Here is a 24,485-nt window from a genome sequence, read left to right as displayed (position 1 = left end):
TGTATAATGTTTTTTTTCCCAAAAGGGTCAAGAGATTGTGAGTATAGATCCATCACTGGTTCAGATGTTGTTACTAGATGAGATCACCCAATCCTCGATGACAGGAGACAACTCAAAACGCAAATCACATATCACCAAGATCAATAGGGTTTGTCTTGTAAGTAAAGACAATGGGATTTTTGTTTTGTATGTGTGCACATACTAGTTTTGAGACAAGATATTTCCCTAAAGTATGGCAAAGCATTTGCTGAAAAAGAAATTGGATATAAAAAATATTTATCAATGTTTAATAATATATATTTTCTTAACAAATCAGCATTAGTATACATCATGGTAGAAGTATATTTGGATATATAGGATATATCCACATTTGGGTTTTAGCCAAATAAAATGTATGCTATTTGTGTCTTACTTGCATCTTTACCGTCTGCTTCCAGGGTACAGGAAGTAAAACAAACACTACAACAAATGACCAGGTACAGACTTTAACATGCTTTCAAATACATGGCACCAGTCTCATTCATTCTCTAGTTTAAAAACACACTCCGTTTCTCTGCTGAAGGTATGCAAGCCAGTGCAACACCAGTCTGAAATAAGCACACACAACTGCAGCATGGAAAAAGATGAAAAAGAAGGAATGAGGGAGGAAAAGAGGAGTGATGAGGGAAAAGGTGAGTTGGAGCTGTAGATAATGATTATGAGGATGTTAAAAGCACTATCTGTAAAAATTACTAATAGTGTGACTGAGATTTATGTCATAAGACTGATAAAGAATACAGATTTTCTCAAGTTTTTACAGAGAATCTTAGATTGTGCTGTGCAAACTTTTACCTCAGTATTGTTGATCTTTTTTTGTATACCTAGATTCTTCCAAATCTAAAAACAGTCATTGTGAGAGAAAAAGAAAGAAGGAAGATGAGGAGAAAGATGACCAGCAGAGAAATAGATGTGGGCTGAAGAGGCTGAAAGGGGGCAGTGTGTCTGACCTGTCTGAGAACAGTGATTCTGAAAATTCCAGCTGCAGAGTGCCAGATTCATCCTCAGATTTAGGATCAAAGAGACAGCTGAAACAGCGTTACACTTCAAAGAGACCATTGGATTGTGAGGTTCACCCCTCCCACAGAGGTGGAAAACTTTCCTCCAGCCAATTAGGAGAGACTGAGATATTGGGCAAAACTCCTCCATCTGATTCATGTAGTTCATCCTGCAATGGAGCATTTAGGAACACAGAGGCATTTGAGTGTGCTGCTGCTGTTTGTGTTGGGAAATCAGATGAGAAAGGCAATGGAGGGATGACAGAAATAGAGGACAGGAGTGAGGGGACATCTCGGGAGGACTCTGAGGCAGTCTCTGCACTACTGGCGTCCCAAGAGAGTGAGCAGCTGGTCTCTATGGAAACCACGTGCGTGCTGCTGCATGCATCACCTCTGGAGTGTGAGAGAGCGGAGGGTGAGATGTCAACGAACGATTCACAGGTCAAAGGTTCAGAGTTCACTCATGCAGAGGCTAGGGGGACAGAGTTTAACCAATCAGAGGTCAGGAGGTCAGACTTTCCCCATTCTGAGGCCATTACCACCAGTAATGACACTCCAGTCGCTTTAGAAGAGGAGCCAAGAGGAGAACCGCCTTGCTGTCCTGTCAAACCTTGCAACAAAAAGGAGGATGGGGATTATAAACGGAGCCAATCTCCAGCAACTGTAAACACAGAATATGGATCTGAAAGTCCTTGCTGTTCTCCTGAGACCATAACTAAACCACAGATCATTCGGGAGGTGTCCAGGCAGAAGCTGAAAGAGGGTATGGCTGAGATGGGCATGCTGAAAGAGGGTACTCCTCTGCCTAAATCTATGGACAGAATTCTTAGTGGCCTTAAAATGGCACCCAAAACCAAAGAGACCTGCTCCACAACTCCAGTCGTGATTAAGACCCCTTCTCCAAACCCAAACCGATCCAGAACGCCAACACATTCTCCTTCCCGTACACCAAATCGCACTCCCACTCCAGACAAGTCAACTAAAAGCCCTCTCATTGTGGGCAGGAAGGAACCGTTCAAAATCTACCGAGACCCTGCACTAGTCAAAGCAGAGCTTGAGGCCAACCCCACCTATATCCAGCCTCCTCACACGCCCCCAAATCCAAAACAGCACCATAAGATACCTTCTCCCTCCTCCAGCTCTCCTAGCCTCACCACTGCTTCCTCCCACAGCAAGCTACTGAGTCCCTCACCTCATTCTGCACACCTTTCACCCATTGCACTTCACTCCCAGCCTCCCCTTTGCTCTCTGAGCACAACCCCACACTCAGCCATCCCTCACCCCCACCTCCTGCCATCCCTCCTGCCTGCACTGTCCCCATCTACCACACTCTTGGCAGGACATCCTCGTATTGGAACTCTAGGACTCCCTCATCATCCAATAGCCCTCCCGGGTAACTCATCTCTCCTTGGCCAGACCACTGGTGGAGCTCCTATGGCTTCCCTTGGCCTCTATCCCCTCCTGTGGCCTCCTTTCCCCAATGGAGGCCACAGCTATCCTGGACTGGGACTGCAACCATCCAAATGGACACACCAAGATCATGCTACCATCTCTGACAGTAGTGTGAGGAGGGTAAGTATCCTTACAGATTATTAACATGCACATCCTAGATCCTGGAGCCAGTCAAGAAAGATGTTAATCCTGGTTAAAGCTGTGTGGGGTCCTAGGTTTAGTGTGTTCACTTATAAGCACTTTAGCCTCTTGAGAAGGTCCCTGTTCCTAAATCCTAGTTTAGCCGGAGGCAATTGCCAGCTGACATATTTGCTGTATTATTCCATGTACTCTCGTTTTCTCCAAATACAAATACATGCAGAAGAACTGAATTTAACACTGTTGTTTTAGATGGGTCTCTGTATGCAGGCTCTGAGTATACTTATCTACCCATGGTGTTTCTCAGAACACAGTCTCAGTTTATATAATGGTTTGGGGTTCAGTCTTTTTATCTCAGAACTAGCGGGAATTAAAGATACTTCAATAAACCATCTTTAACACCAACAACTTAGATGCCCTTGAGCAAGACACTGATCCCATTTTGCTGGAAGCTGTGTGTGTGTGTGTGTGTGTGTGTGTGTGTGTGTGTGTGTGTGTGTGTGTGTGTGTGTGTGTGTGTGTGTGTGTGTGTGTGTGTGTGTGTGTGTGTGTGTGTGTGTGTGTGTGTTTTAACTTCTCACTCTTATTGTGTGTGTGCACTTGGATGGGTCAAATGAAGAGGACCAATTTCAAGTATTGTTAACCATTCTTTACAATACTCACTTCACTTAGTAACCCTACATATGACAAGGGGTTTGGCGAATGAGTAGAATACAGACAGTCACATAAATGTAATCAAGATTATTTTGGATGTTTAAGTACATTTTAGATGGTTTGCAGACACTGAAACGTAGTTAAGTTTTGCCTTTAGCACATGCTTTGTGTTATTCCTTGTGGTGTCTTTACAGATGATAATATTTGTGTAGTTATTTTGGTATTTAAGAAATTATAGCAAAACCTCAGATTGTCATGGGGAAGACAAAGCTGAGCATGTCCACTGTGGTGTGCACAATGTAACTGAGCTCCACTTCTGCTAATTCTGCTATAGATATAGTGGGTATTATCCTGAATATCAAGCTTCACATTAGTTCTGGCAGGATATATCAGTCAAGCTTCCATAAGCTGATGGTCAGCTGTTCATGATGTGTACAAATCCAGTCAAATCACATTATCACAGCTGTCTTTTAAAATACATACATCCAGTCCTTCTTCAATGCTTGGCTGCACACCAATTCTAATTTTCCTCCTCCTTCCTCAAGTCCTTCTAGCTCCTGACTTCTAACTTGGGTATTTAGCCAAAGTACATGGTAATCCGCCTCATATTTTTGCATTTACATTAACGCATATTGTAATTGTTTATGCATTATTTTTGAACCTGTTCTGTTACCCCTTTGGGGGTTTGACTTGCTGATGCTCCCCCCGCTCTATCCATGCATGGCTGCACAGACAGGCATGTGGAGTCTTTTCCAGAACAGTGCCAAATCGCCAACACTAACTGCATCTCTAATTTATCAATATATAAGCTGAGATAAAGAACCAAGAAGCAAGTTATGGTATTAGGAAAGTATACTGAATTTGAATTGTGACACCCTGAATTGAGAAGGAGAGGATAATAGGGAATAGGAAAATGAAAAAGGAAGCTACAGCGAGTGCTGAAAAAAGTTCAGTTGTATGTAAACCAATATTTATCTTTACATGTATTATAGATATATAAACAAGGTTGTGTTTCACAATTTGTGTATGTTCGAAGAGTTCTCCAGTGTAGAAGGGGATTGACTTATGTCCTTGCAGATTGTGTTTAATTTTATTTATCCTCCCTAAGCTTTGATATCTTTTTGGTAAATGTAAATTGTTCTCTAAATCAAATAAAACTGGTCCTATAAATCTACGTCAAACTCAGTATGTTTTTTTTTCTGTGGTAACAGAACACTCCAAGCCACTGGCTTTCTCAGCCCACCCCTGTTAATAATGCAGATGGTCAAGGTTTACAACCCCCACTGCCCATCCGTCCCTCCAGTGCAGACCCTCAAAGGGCATCTAGAAGCAGTCAACATTGCACACCATCCTCCAAAACCACAGAGTAAGTTTCAAGTTCAACTATTGGGTCAGGCTAACTTGACCATTGAATTAATAAAATTGACACTACCAAACTGGCGTGTGCATTAATTGTGTTAATAAATTTTCAATTAAATTGGTCTGTCATCAGTTATATCTTTTACTTGCAATAAACTCTTCTGCATTCATTTTTGATGTTCTTGTTACCAGAGAGCTGGACAGAAGAGGCATAGCTGAGAGCACATTCATCCACTCTCACCTCAAGTCTGACCTGGAGCGCATTCGCACATCAATGGGCAAAAATGGGCAGACTTACAGCCCAGTTGCCCTTGAGTCCCCCCCAAGTCAAACCAAACAGCCACTTGTTGTTTATGATCTCACAGGTGACAGACCCAACAGCTACCAGGAAGAGAACCGGCGCATTCTTCTAGAAAGCAGTGAGGTGGCACCATTTACTGCTAAACTGGGATCAGATAGGGAACCCCGATACCCTAGAAGCCCAACACCTGCTCTTCCTTCTAAGGAGAGGGAGATAGAATTGGACAGAGAAAAAGACAGGGACAGAGAGAGAGATGTGCATGCATTTAGACATGCTCTACCTCCCCGGCCACAATCGGCCCATCCATCCCCAACCCTCACTCCAAGCAGCTACTATGCATCTCTGTCTAACAGTGTGGAGAACAGGCCTCCACAGCGCAAAGTGCCAGCCAGCAAAGAGCTCTATGAGAGGCTGAGTGCCAGCAACTCTGTTGCCCCTGTGTTAACCTCTAGTTCACAGGTCTCTATGAGAGCCCAACCTCCTCCTCTTGTCAAACGTCAACACGAGAAAGAAGAAGGTCTGCTAGGAAAGATCACAGAGAAACTTGTTCATAAAGCATCTTCCATGTATGCAGTAGAGATGGCAAGTGTGGAGAGAAGAGGGCCAGGCTCTTCTATCATTTCTGTCTCCTCTTCTTCCCGCAGTGTGCCTTTACTCCACCGCGCCCCTATATTCCACCCTCCAGCACCAACCACTGTGGTTTCTAAAGACTCTGGAAATGGCAGGTTGTCACCACCAACCCTCACACCCATTCAACCAATGAGCTTGTCTGAAAAAGGACAGAAACAACAGAGGCCACCTACCCTGTTGCCTGAATTCAAACATGTTGCCTTAGACGGGAAAAGACATATGCCGGAAAAAGCAGCAATGTCATCACAGGCCTTCAATACTCAGTGGGGAGGAGTCATATATGGCAGAGAGAATGTTGGTGGGCACACAAAAAATGGCGGCGTTGTCAAACCACAGGTGGCTACTGCATCAGTTATTGTGCGTCCAACAAGCCACACCCATACAATAATAAATTACACAGTGTCTGACAGCTCAGTTTCACAGATGCATTGCAGCCCCATAAGGCCATTGGAAAGCATGTCCAACTTAAAGTCTAAGGAGGGCAATGTTCAGCATAAGAGAGGTGTCCTGTGGACCCCTCTGGATACTGTCCATCCAATCAACATGACAACTCAAAAGGAAGATCTCAGTACTCCCATAAACATGACAATGAAGCTAATTAACACAGCTCATCCGAGTCATGGAGTGACACACCCCTTAACCAACATGAATGCCTCACATTCTAAAATAGACCTAATTGCAGAGCAATGCAAGAAGAGAGACAGTGGAGCCATTCAACCAAAGACGGAGCCCTCTTCATCTTCTTACTGCACTACAAGAGACTTCCCTCATTTGAAAAAACACAGAGCTGGACTAACTGCTGCTATCTCTAGAGCTAACACACATACAATTCAGCCTCAACACACTACATATCCTTTGAATGCTATGACCAATAACTCTCACCTCTCAGAAAGTCATTTTGAGTCTCTTACTGCACTCACTACCCACACCGTGTGTTCTGCACATGTTTTAGAAAGAGAAAAAGAGCCTGTATTCAACACTAGCACTTCTGAATCTCTGGCATCAGGGACTTCCTGCCCTGCACCAACAGACAAACAAGGTTCGCCAACCAATGGGTATACAGCTGGATCAACAATAATCAACCAATCAGCTCAATCCGGTCAGAACAATTACCATAAACTTAAAAAAGCCTGGCTGACCCGCCATTCTGAGCAAGATAGAGGCAGTACGGACTCCCAAACACTAGATGGTACTAAGTCTGCTGTAATTCTGACGAACACAAGCACCTATATACCAGCCAAGCAGGAAGTGAATGGACTGATGGACAATTTGGAGGACAAAAACTCACTTGACAGCAAAAAGCCCAAAATATTGAAGAAGAAGCCTACACAAGAGACAAGGAAATCTAATAGTATTGCTACTACGATCTGTTCAGAAGACAAAAAATCTGTAAAAGCCGATGAGAAACCAGTGACAACAGGCAAAAAGTCTTTCCTGCTGGATAATGTTAAACCTGTCTTAGACAAAAACTGCAAGCTGGAAGCTAAGGAATCCATTGTGGAGGATAAGAAATCCACTGAAAAACATTCTAACCTGGGACATATGAAGACAGAGAGGGAGAAGCGAGCCGAGAAACGGCCATTAGAGTCCAACAGTGACAGCGAGACTGGAGGAGACTCAGGAAATGAGAGCGAAAATGGTGAATCAAGACGAAGGTTCAAACGGCAGCCTAAGACCTCGTTTAAAATAAAACAGAATAACAGCCAGAAGAAGAAAGTAGAGGAGGAGGAAGAAGAGGAAGAGGCCAAAGCCAATGGAACTTTGCAGAGTGCAAAGGATAAGCCACAGAGGATTGCTAACAGCAGTGAGTTTTTCCACCTGATTAAGATAAAACTCTTACTAATATTCACATTAGGGAACAACACCATATAACAGCATGAATAGCTTTCAGCCTTTCCCTTTTCTTGCTTAAAATAAAATGTAATGTTGTGAGTGAACCAGTAGGTCTTTATTGAAGATTTTTCATGAATGCCTCTGGAAAAAGTGAATAGGAACATAATATACATTTGGAGTATTCAGGGTTGTGCTCTTTAGCAGCTCTTTTTTAAGCAAGCTGTTTAAGATTGACTGGCAGAACAATTACACATGCTGTGTGTCATTGGCAAAATGTAATCGAGTCTCAGTTTCACAGTATTATTCAGGAGAGGGAATCAAGGCTGTGCAATCCAAAATCATGCATATTCAAACTGTTGCCGAGAATACAAATGCGTATTGAGCTCAGCTATGCTATTTTGCTCCTAGATGGCATTCCTCGCTCTGTGCTGAAAGACTGGAGGAAGGTGAGAAAGCTCAAGCAAACTGGAGAAGCTTTCTTACAGGACGACTCCTGTGCAGAGATTGGGGCAAATGTGCAGAAGTGCCGAGAGTGTCGTCTGGATCGCTCGCGTAAGGCACAGGAGCCTACCCTCTCACCTGTGTTTTGCAGATTCTACTATTTCCGACGGTTAGTTCTTAGTTGATGTTTTGCTCTACATTTGAACTCTCGCTTTGGTCAACCAGTGGTTTATTCAATTCTAATAAAGTAAAGCGAAGTTCAACTTGATTTGTTAATATCCAATAAAAGCAAGTAGATCTGTTTTCATGACAGATGTCAGAAGGAACTCCACTGTTCTTAGACAATCTTCCTACTGTCTCTTCAGCCTGTCATACAGTAAGAATGGCGTTATCCGCGTGGATGGGTTTTCGGTGTCTGAGCACACGGATGAGGAGGCGGTTACGGTGTGGACGGGCAGCACAGAGGACGAGGAAGACAAGAAGAGGAGAGAGATGGACCTTGAGATGTCAAAATCCATCCTCACGTTCATCGGAGACCAGTTCTGCAGGCTCGTAAAGACAGAGGACACTGCATACTCATGGGTCAAGAAAGACAGTACGTTTGTGTGGAATGACAGACACAGTTTCTTATTGCTTGTCATTTTGTCTTCTTCACCTTGTCTTGCCGTCTTGTCTTTCTCCAGCTCAGATCATGTGGAAGCGGGCAGTGAGAGGTGTGAGGGAGATGTGTGATGCGTGTGAAGCGACTCTCTTCAACATGCACTGGGCGTGTCACAAATGTGGCTTCGTGGTTTGCATGGACTGCTATAAAGCCAGAGAGAAGAGGAAAGCCAAAGGTTATTTGCAAATACATCACATTTCCCTATGGGTTTTAAATTGTACCTATTGACCACCTCTATGGAATTTCTTAGAACTTTGAACAATATGACCTTAAATACTGGTCCAAACTGGTTTATGTTGGTTTCTTACAGAAAGATTTGAAGGTTTAATTTTTCGGTTCTATTATACCAGGTTCTTTCATATTGATAAATAGAAATAGAGCAGCTTTTCCATTCACCACTTTCAAAAGAGAGTGTTGCTAAGCAGAATTAGCCAATGGAGGAAATGTTTTTCTATGGTAACAATACTCCCGCGTTTATGGTAGCCAAAGTGGTATTGTTTGTTTAGACTAATTTCCAGGTTCTGATTTCTCAATATTCGGCACTGTTGATTTAATTAGTCTTGGCAGCATAGATCTACTACTCTACTGCTGCGGCTTTTATTATTGGTGCAGAGCAAGTAATGAAACTTGCTACTGCCAGCATGATTACAGACATGCAGTGTGAGAATATAACACACCACTGCTGCAAAAAAAAAAAAAAAAAACAAGCATGCAAAAATCCCTCAAGAAAGCGATAGAAACATCAAAACTTGATTTAGCGTAAACAGTTGCATAACATGACACAAAGACCCCAAAATAAGCAGATCTATGGCCTAGACATATGCTTTTTTTCACCATTGAGCCATGGGATCACATGTTTTGCTATTTATGTATGCCTGGGTTAACTTGCCAAATGGCTTTGCATTAATACCACACACTGGGTGTCCTTGTTACAAAAATATCATGTTGCAGGCTGATATAATAAAATAAACTCAGCATAAATGAGAACTTTAATAATTCATTCCTTCGGATTTTCCTTCGGCTTAGTCCCTTTATTCATCAGGGGTCACACACAGTGAATGAACTGCCAACTTATCCAGCATATGTTTTACACAATGGATACCCTTCTAGCTGCAACCCAATACTGGGAAACATCCATACACTCTAATTAACATCCATACATTATGGCCAATTAATTTTATCCAATTCACCTATAGCACATGTCTTTGGACTGTGGGGGAAACCAGAGCACCTGGAGAAAACCCAAGCCAACGTGGGAAGAACATGCAAACTCCACACAAAAATGCTAACTGACTCAGCTGAGGCTAGAACCAGTAACCTTTTTGCTGTGAGGCAACAGTGCTAACAACTAAGCTGCTGTGTTACCAACCTTGATAATGTGATTTCTATTTTCATGTAGACAATCCAAAACAAAGTGTTAATGTGAATGCTCATTGGTGTCTGCAATGTGAAAGACCAAATAATAAATAAGAGCTTGGTTTGAAACGTATGAATGTTCACTTTAAAAAAAAGGCAGAGCAATAGCACATAAATAAAAAGCTAAAAAAAAAAGTCACTTATTTAGATGTTGTTAACTTTGTATTAATACAATCATTCAGAAAACTACATTGATACAAGGGATGAGATTTGCTTTCATAAACCATTGTAGACCATTAGGTCAACTGAGGGATAGTTCATCTGAAAAATTAACATTTCCTTAATTTACTTACCTTTGACAGTTTGGCCAAGTTTCTTACCTCCGTTACACACAAGACAGTTGGTCTTGAAGGCAGAAGAATGTTGGATGCTGGTAGCCAATGACTTAGTCTAATGACTTAGACATAGTATTTTTACTCCTGCTATAAATGTCAATCGCTACCAGTTTCCACCATGCCTAAAAATGCCGTATTACTACTTTAACTACTATGACTGTGTTTGGACTGACTTAAGGGTTAGTAAAATGTGAGTAAATCTTATTTTTTTGGGTGATTTTTTAATCTCTTATGGTTAAATGCAGCCGGCAGCTAGCTCTTTGCAACTTTCATATGGTCGCCCTCTGAAGCTAAGCAGGGCTGCACCTGGTCAGCACCTGAATAGGAGACCACAAAACAAAACTAAGTCACTGCCGGAAGTGGTGTTTGTGGGACCAGCAGGGAGGGCTCAACCTGCGGTCTGTGTGGGTCCTAAAACCCCAGTATAGTGAAGGGGACTCTATACTGCTCAGTGAGCGCTGTTATCCAGATGAGACGTTAAACCAAGGTCCTTATTCTCTGTGGTCATTAAGAATCCCAGGATGTCCTTCAAAAAAGGGTAAGGGTTTAACCCCAGCATCCTGGACAAATTTGCCCACTGGGACATCCCAATTGGCTTCATCACTCTGTCTCCTCTCCACCAATCAGCTGGTGTGTGGTGTGTGGTGTGTGGTCAGGCGCAAACATGCCGCACACTAGTGGTGGATGAGGAGATCTCCCCGTCAAAATGTATGAAGTGCTTTGAGTGTCCAGAAAAGCGCTCTATAAATGTAAGGAATTATTGTTGGGACAGAAATACCACATTACAATATATTTCTTACTCTATCCATCAGATTTTATTGGTTTGTCTCAAATCCACACAATTTGTCATTTTTTCTTATTTTATCATTCAGATAAGGAGCTGTATGTTTGGGTCAGATGTGTGAAGAATCAGCCCCATGACCTGAAGAACCTCATGCCTACTCAGATTGTCCCTGACTCAGGTAGGCATTGATTCATCTACTTAACGTAAATAAAAGTCACATCCTGTTCTTCTCTGACTGGGAACCTTGTAGTAATAAGCAATGCATTGTCATTTGTCCACAAGTGTTGGCGGACATGCAGAACTCTTTGCACTCTTTGAAAGAAAAGTTTGCAATCTCTTCCCAACGTCCTGGCACTGAAACCAAATCCATGGCCACTACCAACGGACTCTCACCGGTAAGACTCTTAGTTTTTTTTATTTCATGTCAAGTCACATTTACATTTATGCACTGGCAGATGCTCCTATACATTGCTTTCAAGGGATTCAGTTTATTAGTTTATTCATTTCCTGGGAGTCTACTGGAATTATTAGATGCATTTCAAGCTCCACATGAATGACATTTAATGAACATGTTTGGTGTGACATCAGCTTTCAGACACAGATCAAAGTGACCTGAATAGTCGGCAGATCTCAGATCAGCAGAAGAACTCACAGCACGTCACACTGAGAGCGCACACTGAGAGAAGAGGTAATGACAGAAGTAATGCGCAATAATACGCTAAGATATTTTTCACAACATGCAGCCAGCCCTGTCCACCGTGAAATCTCAATTATATCCTCCACATAGTGTATTCTAAAGTGCTTTAATATGCTGTTTTCTCGCATTATCCAGAAAAGGCAGAATGTGATGGTGTGGAAGCCCAGAGTAAGAAGTCCACAAGCCCTGAACAGGGATCAACATTGCGTGACCTTTTGACGTCCACTGCTGGGAAGTTACGCCTTGGATCTGCAGGAGGTGCCTTTGCACCAGTCTACAACTTTTCTGAACAGGTTTGATATATACATTCTTGTTCATATAAAAATGTGAAGTGGAGATCAAATTTCTGGCTAATGAATTCAGAGAAGGAAACCCTGGTGTTGATGAAGGAGCTTCTGATAAACATTTGCATTCACTCTGCCATGTAGCTGTGTTTGCACCAGGTATTGAGATTTGAGATTGTATTTTTCAGTCAAATCACTAGTGGACAAAGGAGATGCATTACTACATAAATGTGTCTCTTTTGTCCACTTTCAACTTTCAACCACTTCTCTTGTGAGTGACGGTCTGTGGGCAGGTTTTGTCTTTGTCTGATCTTTTAACGTAATACTGCAAAAAGGGCACAATTTTCATAATAATCAAGTAATAATAATAAAAAATTGTATTAAATGATACCAGATCAATTAAACACGCTTTATGTATTGTCTACTTCATGCATTGAACTGTATTTCAGTGCTGAACTGTTGAACAATTCTGTTGCTGCAATGTTGAACCCATTGAGATTCTCCACATTATACTGACCACTCAAGTATTTGTCTTTCATGGATGACAAGACATTTTGAGGGACTTGAATGAGATTGTGACATTGTAAAACTGCAACATTCCATAAATCACAAATTCGGAAAGACAAATTTCTCTTGCTTTGACTGAGCCGTGTCATCCCTTTAACCTTCATATGGACAAACTGCTGAGGTTTACAGTCACTTTAGACTGGATCACTATCCTGCAAAGTCAGTGAAAACTGTGAAGTTAAGTCGGCTGTTAAAAAAAGGTGCCAGATTGAAGGTGCCATCCAAAAAGTGGGACAAATCTGAGAGTGTGCGCTTTAATTTTGATTGCTGTTCTTATTAAAAGATGACTTTTAAGTTACATTCAATGGCCACTTTATCAGGTACACCTTAGTAGTACCGGGTTGAACCCCCTTTTGCAGCCTTCAAAAATGCCTTAATCCTTCATGCCATAGATTCAACAAGGTACTGGAAATATTCCTCAGAGATTTTAGTCCATGTTGACATGATGGCATCATACTGTTACTGCAGATTTTTCACCCTATCACAAGGGTGCTCTATTGGATTGAGATCTGGTGACTTTGTAGGCCGTTTGAGTATAGTGAATGTTCAAGAAACCAGTCAGAGATGATTCACGCTTTATGACATGGTGCGTTATCCTGCTGGAAGTAACCATCAGAAGATGAGTACACTGTGGTCATAAAGGGATGGACATGGTCAGCAACAATACTCAGGTAGGCTGTGGCATTCACACGATGCTCAATTGCTACTAATAGGCCCAAAGTGTGCCATTAAATAACCATTACACCACCACCACCAGCCTGAACTGTTGATACAAGGCAGGATGGATCCAAGCTTTCATGTTGTTGATGCAAAATTCTGACCAACCATCTGAATGTCACAGCAGAAAACAAGACTTATCAGACCAGGCAGCGTTTTTTCAATTTTCTATTGTCCAGTTTTGGTGAGCCTGTGCCAATTGTAGTCTCAGTTTCCAGTTCTTAGCTGACAAGAGTAGCACCTGGTGTGGTCTTCTGCAGATCTAGCCCATCCGCCTCAAGGTTTGACGTGTTGTGCGTTCAGAGATGCTCTTCTGCATACCTTAAGTAACGAGTGGTTATTTGAATTACTGTTGTCTTTCTATCAAAACCAGTCTGGTTCTGCTCTGCTCTGGCATCAACAAGGCATTTGTGCCCACAGAACTGACACTCACTGTATATTTTCTATTTTTCGGACCATTCTCTGTAAACCCTAGAGATGATTATGTGTGAAAATACCAGTAGATCAGCAGTTTCTAAAATACTCAGACCAGCCCATCTGGCACCAACAACCATGCCACGTTGGACAGGTGTACCTAATAATGTGGTCAATGAGTGTATATGTACTTCAGAATATTTGTAACCATTGAAATATGCTTTTAAAACAGATATTTTACTACCGTAACCTAACCCTACCATTATGAATACCTCAAATAGGATTAATCTGTGACTGAACTTTAGGAAATTGTAGATTAATCACTAATTTTGATCACCACTGTAGCATACTGACAGCTAAAATCTTTTCTAATAATCACTCTTCATGCTTAATTCGCTAGGTAACCCAAAACACTCGCGTACCCAACATCCTGGATGACATTATTGCTTCTGTAGTAGAAAATAAGATTCCCGCTACAAAGATGGCCAAGGCAGAGCTCAAACAGGATTCGCTGCCTGAGGAGGAGGCGGGGCAGCGGCCAGATGGAGTAAAGCTTGATGAAAGCACATTGGCTAATCCCCATGCCACTGCACCTTATGATTGGTTGGGAAATCACCGACTGCTTTGGCTCAAAGATCACCGTCACCAAGGCAACCAAAGGCTGTTCAAAGAGAACTGGACACAAGAGCAGGTTTGTATTGCTCCCACTAGTGGAGTATTAACTATATATCTACAGATACCAGGGAGAAGCAAAACACCCTTAAAGTGAAATAAGTATTAGGAAACATTAGTTTTTGATACAGAATGAATAACCCAAAGTTGCCATTGCTCGAAAATTTTGTTATCATTGATAAGAAATGGCTTCTTGTATGACATAAAATGTTCATTTAAAATATAATGCTGCATATGATGTGTTGTCGGGATGTCTCTTCAATAGCCAGTACTGGTGTCTGGATTGCACAAGAGTCTGAACGCAAATTTGTGGAAGCCCGAGAACTTCAGCCGTGAGTTCTCCAGCCTCCACAGTGACCTCTACAACTGCCGAGACGGGAGCATCACCAACTCCAAAGTCAAGGAGTTCTGGGATGGTTTTGAAGATGCCTCAAGTGAGTGATCCAGTTTAGCAATTCTGCGCTCATCATTTTTAATTTGCTGCATATGATTTTGCCGTTTGACTCTTAACGTTATTTGCATGCTTGTGTGTATGACTGACAGAGAGGCCGAAATCTGGTAAAGGAGAGTCAGTGGTGTATAGACTGAAAGACTGGCCATCAGGGGAGGAGTTTCTGGCCCTCATGCCTGCCAGGTACTGCTGCCCTTGGAACCATTTGAAGCATATGTTGTCTTTCAGACCTCACCAGAATTTGCATAAAACGGCACTTTGTACTGCTAATGCCTTCTCAATTTGAATACACTGTTTCCACTATTTGAATACACCTCTACTCAAGCCTTGAACTCAGACAATGCAGTAAGAGATGGCAGGAAATATGCAATGTTTTTCCAATAGAGAAATAGATTCCCTGTGAAAAATGACTTCAGATTAATGAATGATTGGTTGGTCCTTGCTTTTCTCACACTGTAGTCGTTCATTATACAACAACAGTATTTATAGTCTCTAGAAAAAGGATTTTAAAGGGCGAGTTTTAAAAAAAACTAACTGCAAAAACATAAATTGTGAAAACGATCATATCTAGTGCATACATATTATGTGTTCAGTCTATGTATAGGCAGCCAAAACAACAATGGCAGACTACAAGACTTTGTCCAGAAGAATACATGTTTGTATTTACAAAGTGGTGTAGAATCCATAATACTCAAGGTAATTGTGATCGTAGATCATTTTGACAATTGCAAAGAAATATCTCCTCCATTTTTAATAACATTATTGCCTTAAAAATTTACCCCATTATATGCACTTTTGAATATCATGAATTTGATGATATAATGTTTTCTTTCATCTCAGATATCACGATGTGATGAAGTTTTTGCCAGTACCAGAGTACACAGACCCAGAGGCTCATCTGAACCTGGCCTCTCATCTGCCCTCATTCTTCATTCGACCCGACCTTGGTCCTCGCCTCTGCTGTGCCCACGGTATTCTTTCTTTCCCGCAGCCACTGACAGTGCTGTTATCCGTTTGTTATGCAATGGGCCTCATGTTCCTTTGTTTATTCAGGTGTTACAGCGTGTCCAGAGCAAGATTTCGGAACCAGTAATCTACATGTTGAAATCTCTGACACTATGAGCATTCTGGTATATGTTGGGGTGGCCAAAGGAAACGGAGCCTCATCCAAAGCAGGTACTGGCAAGTAAACGTGAGACAAGATTGTAAATAGCTTATGTTTTCCTTGAAAATATTGATTTGACCTTAATATGTTTGCAAGTCCATTATCTAACAGTTAAGTGAATTGCTTGGTACAGTAAGAGAAGTGGACTTGGACACATAACAATCATTATCCTCACAGTTGAGATTTGCCATTTGTGCAATAGAGGAAATTGCTCAAATGTAAATTTGATTGGTTTCCTTTAAATGCCACCACATGAGTTTGTAAAAGAATATTGTGAACCATAACATGTCTTTCAAATTCGGTTGTTAAACTCTGTGTTAGGTGTATTGAAGCTCTTGGAGGAGGAAGTTCTGGATGAAAGCGTGAAGAAACGACTGAAAGATCCTAATGAGACACCGGGCGCTCTGTGGCACATCTACATGAGCAAAGATCTACAAAAGATCCAGGAGTTTTTACACAAGGTACTACATTTCTAGATCATCCTGATGCCTATTGGTAAGGGATGAGTTGTCCAGTTTAACCAAGATAAAGTCCTGGGCCCTTTATTGTTGTACATTCTTGTACATACTTCTAAAACATGACATTAGATCACTAAACACCTCGGAGGGATATTGCTGCTTTAATAGTCCTCCTTCCTGTCAATGAGGATATGATATTCATGTATATGTGTGTAGGTTGCTGCTGAGCAGCACACTGAGGCCGATCCAGAGACTGACTCAGACTCCGAGTGGGACAGTGATGCCGACCCGCTGCGTGAGGGCGGCTGGTATCTGAGCCCCAGGTTGCGGCAGAGGTTACAGGACGAGTATGGCGTAGAGAGTCGCACACTACTCCAGTTCCACGGAGATGCTGTTATCATCCCTGCTGGAGCTCTGCACCAGGTATAGTACCTCACTCACATTGCAAGCTACATCCTCCTAAAGTCTAGGTATGCTAGTTGATATGCTTGGTTCCACTCCATCTCGCACACAGCTGCAGCCATGCAGCTTTCAAAGTACACTCAAGCGCAGATGGACAGGTTCAACAAATGCACAGTACCACCTAGTGGACTTCAGTCTCAACAGCATTGACTTTCGTATGTGCAATGTGCACAGAGCCTCCTGATGATGAAAAGCTGCTTTATTATAGCGGTCACTCCTTTAGGAATTCAGTATTTCACGATGTGTTTTAGGTAATGAATCTGCACAGTTGCATCCAAGTGAATGTGGACTTCGTGTCCCCTGAACATGCGCACAACTCCTATTATCTGACCCAAGAGCTCCGCCCTCTCAGAGACCTAATGAACTATGAAGACAAACTCCAGGTATGTCATCTGCCTAGTGTTACCTGTTCTGTTGATCATTGAAACTCTGTGGTCCCTCAATACTACACATTTTGCATGTCATCTTTATCTGGCACACTTGTTTCAAGTATTGGACTTTCCACTAATGTGGTTAATTTTCTAGGTGTGTTTGATTAAGATAACATGAAAATATGTAGACTTTAGGGGGGCTCCTTAAACGTGGTTAAGCTGGAAAACCCAGAGACATTGGCTGAAAATCATGCTCCACATAACACCAACCAAATACTTTGATTGTTCTGTCTCACAGCATTTTCACTTTACTCTATCCTTAATTCTGACCTAAAGGGTTAATTCACCAAAAACTGGAAGTCGTCCTAATTTACTCATACTCAACTTATTCCACACCTAAAAGATGATATAGTGATGAATGTTGGAAACTGTTTTTTTTTTCTTCTTAATTGCCCACCAATGGCTACTGGTTTCCAACATGTTTTGAAATTATCTTGGTTTGTGTTCATCAGAAAAAGACAAATGCATAAAGTTTAGGATGTTGAGCAAATGGTGAATGATTTTAAAATTTTTGGTTTACCTTTACCTTATCTTTAAAAGAATACTGCACTTTTTTGCATATAGGCTCTCCTAGAATTAAACAGTTGAGTTTTAGCTCAGCATAAATCGATAAATCGGATTAGACCATTAGCATCTCTCTCAAAAACAACCGCACCTTGGGAGAGAGTTTTGATAATGGTATTACTTAAAGTGAAACTCTTCTGTAGTTACATCATCTACTAAGACTGATAAAAAATGAAAGGTTGCTATTTTCTTGATTGATACGTCTAGGAACTATACTTTCATTCTGACATATTTGTCAAGGAATTTTGCTACCATACCATCGCTGCAGTAGGGACAATAATATTACGCAGTACCTGAAAATCTTGAGTCAATAAAACCATTGATGATTCTATGCATTACGATCAGTGGAGAAGTAGGTAGTGCAGTCGCCTTACAGCAAGAAGGTCACTGGTTCGAGCCTCGGCTGGGTCAGTTGACATTTCTGTGTGGAATTTGCATGTTCTCCCTGCGTTCGCGTGGGTTTTCTCCGGGTTCTCCGGTTTCCCCCAGTCCAAAGACATGCGGTATAGGTAAATTAGGTATACTAAATTGTCTGTAGTGTATGAGTGTGACTGTGTATGGATGTTTCCCAGAGATGGTTTGCGGCTTGAAGGGCATCCACTGCATAAAAACATGCATTTGTGAGAGACAATCCAGAACTGATTTGAATCTATTTAAACTGGAAAACTCTAATAGAGCGTTCACACCAGACGTGCTCGAATAAATCAGGCTATTTTCTCTTAAATAGACACGTGAACATTTTGAGTTTACTGACTTCATTTGCGCGTCCAATTCACTTTACAATTGATGAGGATTCGCGTCATGGGCGGGCTTCTGTCTGCCTGGTGACAGAAGCTTACACTAGAGCAAGCCCTTGATTGGTTAACGCAGGCTAAATGTTCACTAATGTTCAGATATTCCAAATTGAGCGATTTGCATGTTAAGAATGTCAAACATGCGAAACGTTCAATTTGTGTCACTATTCATGTGAATCATCTCATTTGCGCGAATAGCACCGCAGGATAACTATTCATGTCTTTGCTTTGACTTCCGTGTAAATCACTCGTGCTTAATGCTTCATCTGCGTCTGGTGTGATACTATGATAATATTGGTTATATTGATGAACAATTTTAGTTTTTTTTATATTATTGCACCTGCTTCAGCCATGGTACAGCAGGAAAGTTCTTGGATTATTACGCCAGAATGTGAGTATAGATCCTAGACATATTTAGAAACCTAGAACCTAGGAAATAGCAACTTTGCATTTAGCGTGTAAAAACTGCAAAACTCATTTGTTTAACTCTAGGGGAGTCATCAAAAAAGTGGAGTGCTCTTTTAAGGCTGAAACATGCTACAAAACTTCAGTCCAGGACAAACAAATTGATTCCAAAATCTAATTCTACAATTTCTTTTCTTCCTCCTCTACTGTTCAGGTGAAGAACATCTTTTTTCACTCTGTGAAAGATGCTGTGGCCACACTGAGGAAGCATCTAAAGGAGGAGAGCACAGTGAAGGTGAAACAGGAGGAGTCCTGACAATGCATCTCCTCCCAAAAACATAAACACAATCCCAAGATCCGCCAGGAAGGAACTGCTGTTCTTAGACTTGAGACCAACAAAATAGGCTGCTCTGCAAGGCTCTGTGACTTCCTGTGTGATGTTACGACGTTCTCTTTGTTTGAACAGCATGGACAGGAAGTGAGGTATGACAAACATGTAGAGATGAAAGCAGAACACTGTGCACTCCAGACAGGTGCAATGAACTTCAAAGCTCATCACTTCCACTCGCCGCACACACAGAAGGTCATGAAAACTATTGGAAAGGAGGACATTGGCAAATATGTGTTTTTTCAAGGGCGATAATGATTCATGACATGTTCTTTATCGGTAGTTCTTGCACTGCAGAAAGTGTCCAGCAAACCGTCATGCTGTGTTTTGGACGGTTGGAGAGGATTGAACACATTCGCAGCAGCATTCCATCACATCAGCAGCTGCCAAACTGACAGCTTCTATTATGTTAAAGCAACATTAAATTATTTACAGTTTGGCAAATATTCACTGTGCCGACAGAGGAAGAATATTCAAACAATTCCCATTTATTCTGTGTTGGTTTGAACAAAGATATTGTGACATTTTCAGCTTAAATGTAATATGTAAATAGCAGAATATACATATATAAATATATATATTAATTATGATTTTATATAACATGGTGTGCTTTATTTGCTGTATGTGTTGTTTGCTACTGTATGTACATTGAAGTTAAAGAGATGTTTTACATTTTCCATTAAAAATGGAATCAGAATTGATGTCTTTCATGCTTTACACTACATGCTCCAATTATCAATTTAAATGCAGTAAATGTGGCTATTCTTGTAGATTCACCAAAAAATAAGTCATAATTACCCTTGTGTTGTTAATGCCATATGACCCTTAATCAAATCACAGAAGTAAATTAAGGATTTCCTGATAACAATCAGCATTTAAATGTCAGTGAATTGTGAGCAGTTACAAGCTTGAACATTTGAAAATCAGTGAGGGTGCTGTGCGTGCCAAACAAACCAAAATTTATCTCAACAAATTTTTGACATTGGCTGAACCAGCAAAGCTCATTTGAGTCCCCTCATTTACACATAGATTCTAGATAAAGTCTATTCAGTTCTATAACATCAGTAAATTGACTGAAGATAGAGATAAATTAAACATGATTAAATACACAATTTATTTGTCTGTTTTAATTTTATGATTATGTAATCTACAGTGAATTTGGGGTATTTAACAGTTTTTTTTTAAACTTGACCCAATATACAGTGCGTCCAGAAAGTATTCACTGTGTTATTTTATTTTTATTTATTTTAAGTTACCGCCTAAAATGGATAAATTCATTTTTTTCCTTTAAAATCAACAAACAATAGCCCAATAAAGACAATGTGAAATTTGTTTAAGAAATATATTCATTGATCTTTGTTAATTTATCAAAAAACAAACAAACAAACAAATAAACCCCATATTAAACTATTCACAGATTTTGCTCAATACTTCACTGAAGCACCTTTGGGAGCTATTGTAAGTCTTTTAAAGTATGATTTTACAGGCTTGAACAATTTCTTAATTTATTCTTAGCAGAGTCCCTAAAACTCCCTTAGTTTGAATGGGGAGCATCTGTGAACAGCCATTTCAGATATCTCCAGAGATCTTTAATTAGGTTCAGACCTGGGTTATGGCTGAGCCACTCTAGCACATTCACAGAGGTGTCCTCTGTCCAATTTTTGGCTGTGTGCTTGGGGTCGCTGTCCTGTTGAAAGATGAAGAAATGCCCCATTCTGATGTCCAGAGCACTCCACAGCAGGTTTTCATCAAGGATAAGTCTACATTGCTGCTGCTGCGTTTATCTTTCCCTCATCCTGACTAATCTTCCTGCTCCTGCTGCTGAAAAACATCAGCTGTGGGCTGATGCACCTCCACCATGATCACTGCAGAGATGAGCAGTGCCTCATTTCCTCCAAACAAAGAGTTCAATCTCAGTTTCATCAGACAAGAGAATTTTTTTCTCAATATCTGAGAGTCTGTCAGGTCTTTTTTTTTTTAACTTTAGGTGGGCTGTCATGGAGTTTGACCACTCTATCCTACAGACTTGAATGGTGGCGAGCCATTCAAAACTAAATCCATTAATGGATAATGAAGAACATTGTTCTGTGGATCTGTGCTTCAATAAAATCCTGTCTCAGAGGTCTACATACAGTTCCTTAGACCAGGGATTCTCAACCGGTGGGCCGCAGGCTACTAGTGGGCTTCGGCCATCCTGCAGGTGGGCCGCGAGATAGCTTAGAATTAACTCTTAATATTATGGATGTCACAAGGTGTCATCGGGAAAATTAAGGTGAAAAGTTGTCTCGTGAGTTGAGATGTTAGCATGATGGAGCGTGAGGGTGAAATTAGCATTGAAGATTGGAAGCAGGATTGAATTTGAACCGCAAATCAAGTGCTTTGCATACATCTACAAGGCTGGACTCTGTGAAGCACATATCATTCGGTTGGGCGGGCGGGTGTGACGTAACCGCTTTTTTTTCTCACCGGAGAGAGATGTGCAGAAAGCCGCATTATTGAAGTGCAGTACAAATATCTAAACACCGCAATTAAACTATTAAATACCATCGTGTAGGACTTCTAGCCGCATTTTGCGACAGGACAGTCCACATTGCTGTTTGACACTGCGCTTAGAGATGGGTGTAGGTTCAGAGAATACACAGACATACTGAACTGCTGGAGACTCAACACACCCGCCTTCATCATTGCCGTACAGGAAAAGCGGGCGTTTGCTTTTCATAGTTCAAGTGAACACATTCTACACAAGGGATAAAAACCCTTTTATATTGTCATGTAGCACATGAAGACGCCTACTGGTTTAAAAAGAATATGGCCAAATGAGAGTCGTCATAAACTATAGAAAAAACAACTTGTCAAAAAAAAAAAAAAACAACTTGTCAAAAAAAAAAAAATGAAACAATGCAAACAGAATAAATACAGGAATGGAGAAAAGAGCGCTCTTTTATTATCAGCTGTCAGTAAGCGCCCACTCTTTTTTTCCCTGGTCATTGCGCCTTTTGCTGAGTGCAGTGTAAATGACATGTATGAAAAAGGTCATACATGTAAGCAGGTCATCAAAAAAATTGGTTATTGTCACAAAAACCAAATTGACCATCAATGTAAAAACTCTAAAATTGTATAGGGAAAAAGCCAGTCAGAAGAGTTTGCAATTTTCCATTTATATATTAACAAATAATTTGCAGTGTTCACATGTTCATAGAATTCAATATAAAGTAATAAAAACTATTGCATACATAAAATTATGGGAATAATTATGGAAATTGCAAACAAAAAAAGGGAAGTTAATTACAAGCATAAAAATTGTTTTGCATTTTGTGATTTAAAAAAAATATATATTTTTGAATTTATTTTCTATTCATATATAAGCTAAACATTTAAAGACTATTCCATTTATGTTTCATCATAAAAGATTTCGAAAAAATAATGTTAAAATCTCGTCTTGTCAGGTTCTCATGAACCCAATCTCGTGTCTCGTCTCGTGATGTAGGTGTCTAATCACACCCCTACTTAATATTATACAATAATTTTTGGATTTCGTTATTAATATTCTATAATAAAATGATCAAAGTAATGTTCTTTGATTGATTATTGATGTGTGTGTGTGTGTGTGTGTGTGTGTGTGTGTGTGTGTGTGTGTGTGTGTGTGTGTGTGTGTGTGTGTGTGTGCGTGCATGCGTGCGTGTAGTTTTAATATATAATATATTATTTCGTTTTTAAATATAATTATAATTATATAAATTATATGTTTTTAATAAAATAGTGCTAATAGAAAATAAAAGAAGGCGCAACAAAGGCATTATATATATATATATATATATATATATATATATATATATATATATATATATATATATATATATATATATATGTATGTATGTAAAGGTTTAAATGGACATTTCATATAAACAGTTTAGAGAAAATGTCAGACAGGTGGGCCTTCAAAAATTGATGGGAGAAAGGTGGCCCCCGCAGTGAAAAAGGTTGAGAACCCCTGCCTTAGACTTCTTGGTTTAGTTTCTGCCTAATATTTACCAATTTTGAGTGCCAAGGCATTTATGTGCATCTGATTACTTAAAATAAATTTTGCTAAGATTTTAAACAAACTTTTTTCACATTTACATTATCTATAGAATTTTCAGGAACATTATGAATTTAATAAATTTTGGAATAAGGCTGTAAACATAATATAATATGAAAAAAGATAAGTGCAGTGAATAATTTCCAGATGCACTTAGTCCTAAATACACTAGTGTACACAGTAAAGTAACACAGACAAAATGTTTTATTTTATGATTCTAATGTTGGTCAAAAACATTATTATTATTATAATAGTTTTTATTAATGTTGGAAATAGTTTTCCTAATTAAATAATTTAATAGGAAAGTAATACCTAAACCTTTTTTTCCAAAGTTAGCTTTGCAATGACTGGAATATTAGAAACATCCAACTTTAAAATGTGTAATACTTCACAACATTTCTGTTTTTTTTGTTTTTGTTTTTATCAATAAACAGATTTGATATTCATAAGGGACTTATTTCAAAAACATCTTCAGTAAATAATAAATTACATCGTAGTGTATGGAACCTTGTTTCTAACACAAAAGTAATGCTTACAGCAAACTTTTATCTCACATTCCTAACCTTTTTTCCTTTGCGCTAAAAAGTTTATATCTTGCAATTCTGACATTTCTTCTCAGAAATCTTACAATCTAAAAAAGTCTCAACTCATTAAAGTCAGGATTATCCCACAACTGTCAAAATGCTGAAAAGCAGCAACTTCACAATTCTAAGAAAAATATAAGAATTGTGAGATATAAACATAAAACTGCAAATTTTTAGATTTGAGAAATCACATATCTATAAATTCTGCAAAAAAACAATATAAACTGCAATTTTGTAAAATAAATCACAATTCTAACTGCAAAACTGAGTTTATATCCTACAATTCAGATTTTCCTTTCACTAAAAAAATAGTCAG

General features: G+C 40.0%; 2 protein-coding genes across 5 annotated transcripts in view; one reads left to right on the top strand and one right to left on the bottom strand.

Annotated features, from left to right (window-relative positions):
* Positions 1–20,204, top strand: part of jmjd1ca (jumonji domain containing 1Ca) — a 139,943-nt gene extending 119,739 nt beyond the window's left edge. The window contains exons 6-27 of the mRNA XM_021467470.3: positions 26–157; positions 438–476; positions 563–671; positions 865–2,606; positions 4,490–4,644; positions 4,830–7,372; positions 7,810–8,011; positions 8,208–8,437; positions 8,526–8,678; positions 11,127–11,216; positions 11,321–11,433; positions 11,627–11,726; positions 11,871–12,028; positions 14,118–14,408; positions 14,655–14,823; positions 14,933–15,023; positions 15,681–15,811; positions 15,894–16,016; positions 16,327–16,466; positions 16,680–16,886; positions 17,177–17,308; positions 19,334–20,204. Coding sequence (XP_021323145.1) covers positions 26–157; positions 438–476; positions 563–671; positions 865–2,606; positions 4,490–4,644; positions 4,830–7,372; positions 7,810–8,011; positions 8,208–8,437; positions 8,526–8,678; positions 11,127–11,216; positions 11,321–11,433; positions 11,627–11,726; positions 11,871–12,028; positions 14,118–14,408; positions 14,655–14,823; positions 14,933–15,023; positions 15,681–15,811; positions 15,894–16,016; positions 16,327–16,466; positions 16,680–16,886; positions 17,177–17,308; positions 19,334–19,435 — 7,152 coding nt within the window. The 3' untranslated portion in view covers positions 19,436–20,204. The remainder of the gene's footprint in view (positions 1–25; positions 158–437; positions 477–562; positions 672–864; positions 2,607–4,489; positions 4,645–4,829; positions 7,373–7,809; positions 8,012–8,207; positions 8,438–8,525; positions 8,679–11,126; positions 11,217–11,320; positions 11,434–11,626; positions 11,727–11,870; positions 12,029–14,117; positions 14,409–14,654; positions 14,824–14,932; positions 15,024–15,680; positions 15,812–15,893; positions 16,017–16,326; positions 16,467–16,679; positions 16,887–17,176; positions 17,309–19,333) is intronic.
* Positions 1–24,485, bottom strand: part of nrbf2a (nuclear receptor binding factor 2a) — a 34,546-nt gene that overhangs the window by 3,470 nt on the left and 6,591 nt on the right. The window contains exon 5 of one of the 4 annotated variants that reach the window (XR_012392813.1): positions 7,496–8,646. The exons of the other annotated variants lie outside the window; for them this stretch is intronic. The gene's annotated coding sequence lies outside the window, so the exon portion shown is untranslated. Of the gene's footprint in view, positions 1–7,495; positions 8,647–24,485 lie in introns of those variants that run through there. 4 annotated transcript variants of the gene reach the window in all.

This window comes from Danio rerio, chromosome 17, assembly GCF_049306965.1.
Source record: "Danio rerio strain Tuebingen ecotype United States chromosome 17, GRCz12tu, whole genome shotgun sequence".
NCBI lineage: Eukaryota > Metazoa > Chordata > Actinopteri > Cypriniformes > Danionidae > Danio > Danio rerio.
Note: the sequence above shows the minus strand (reverse complement) of the source record. Positions and strands in the feature narration are given on the sequence as shown.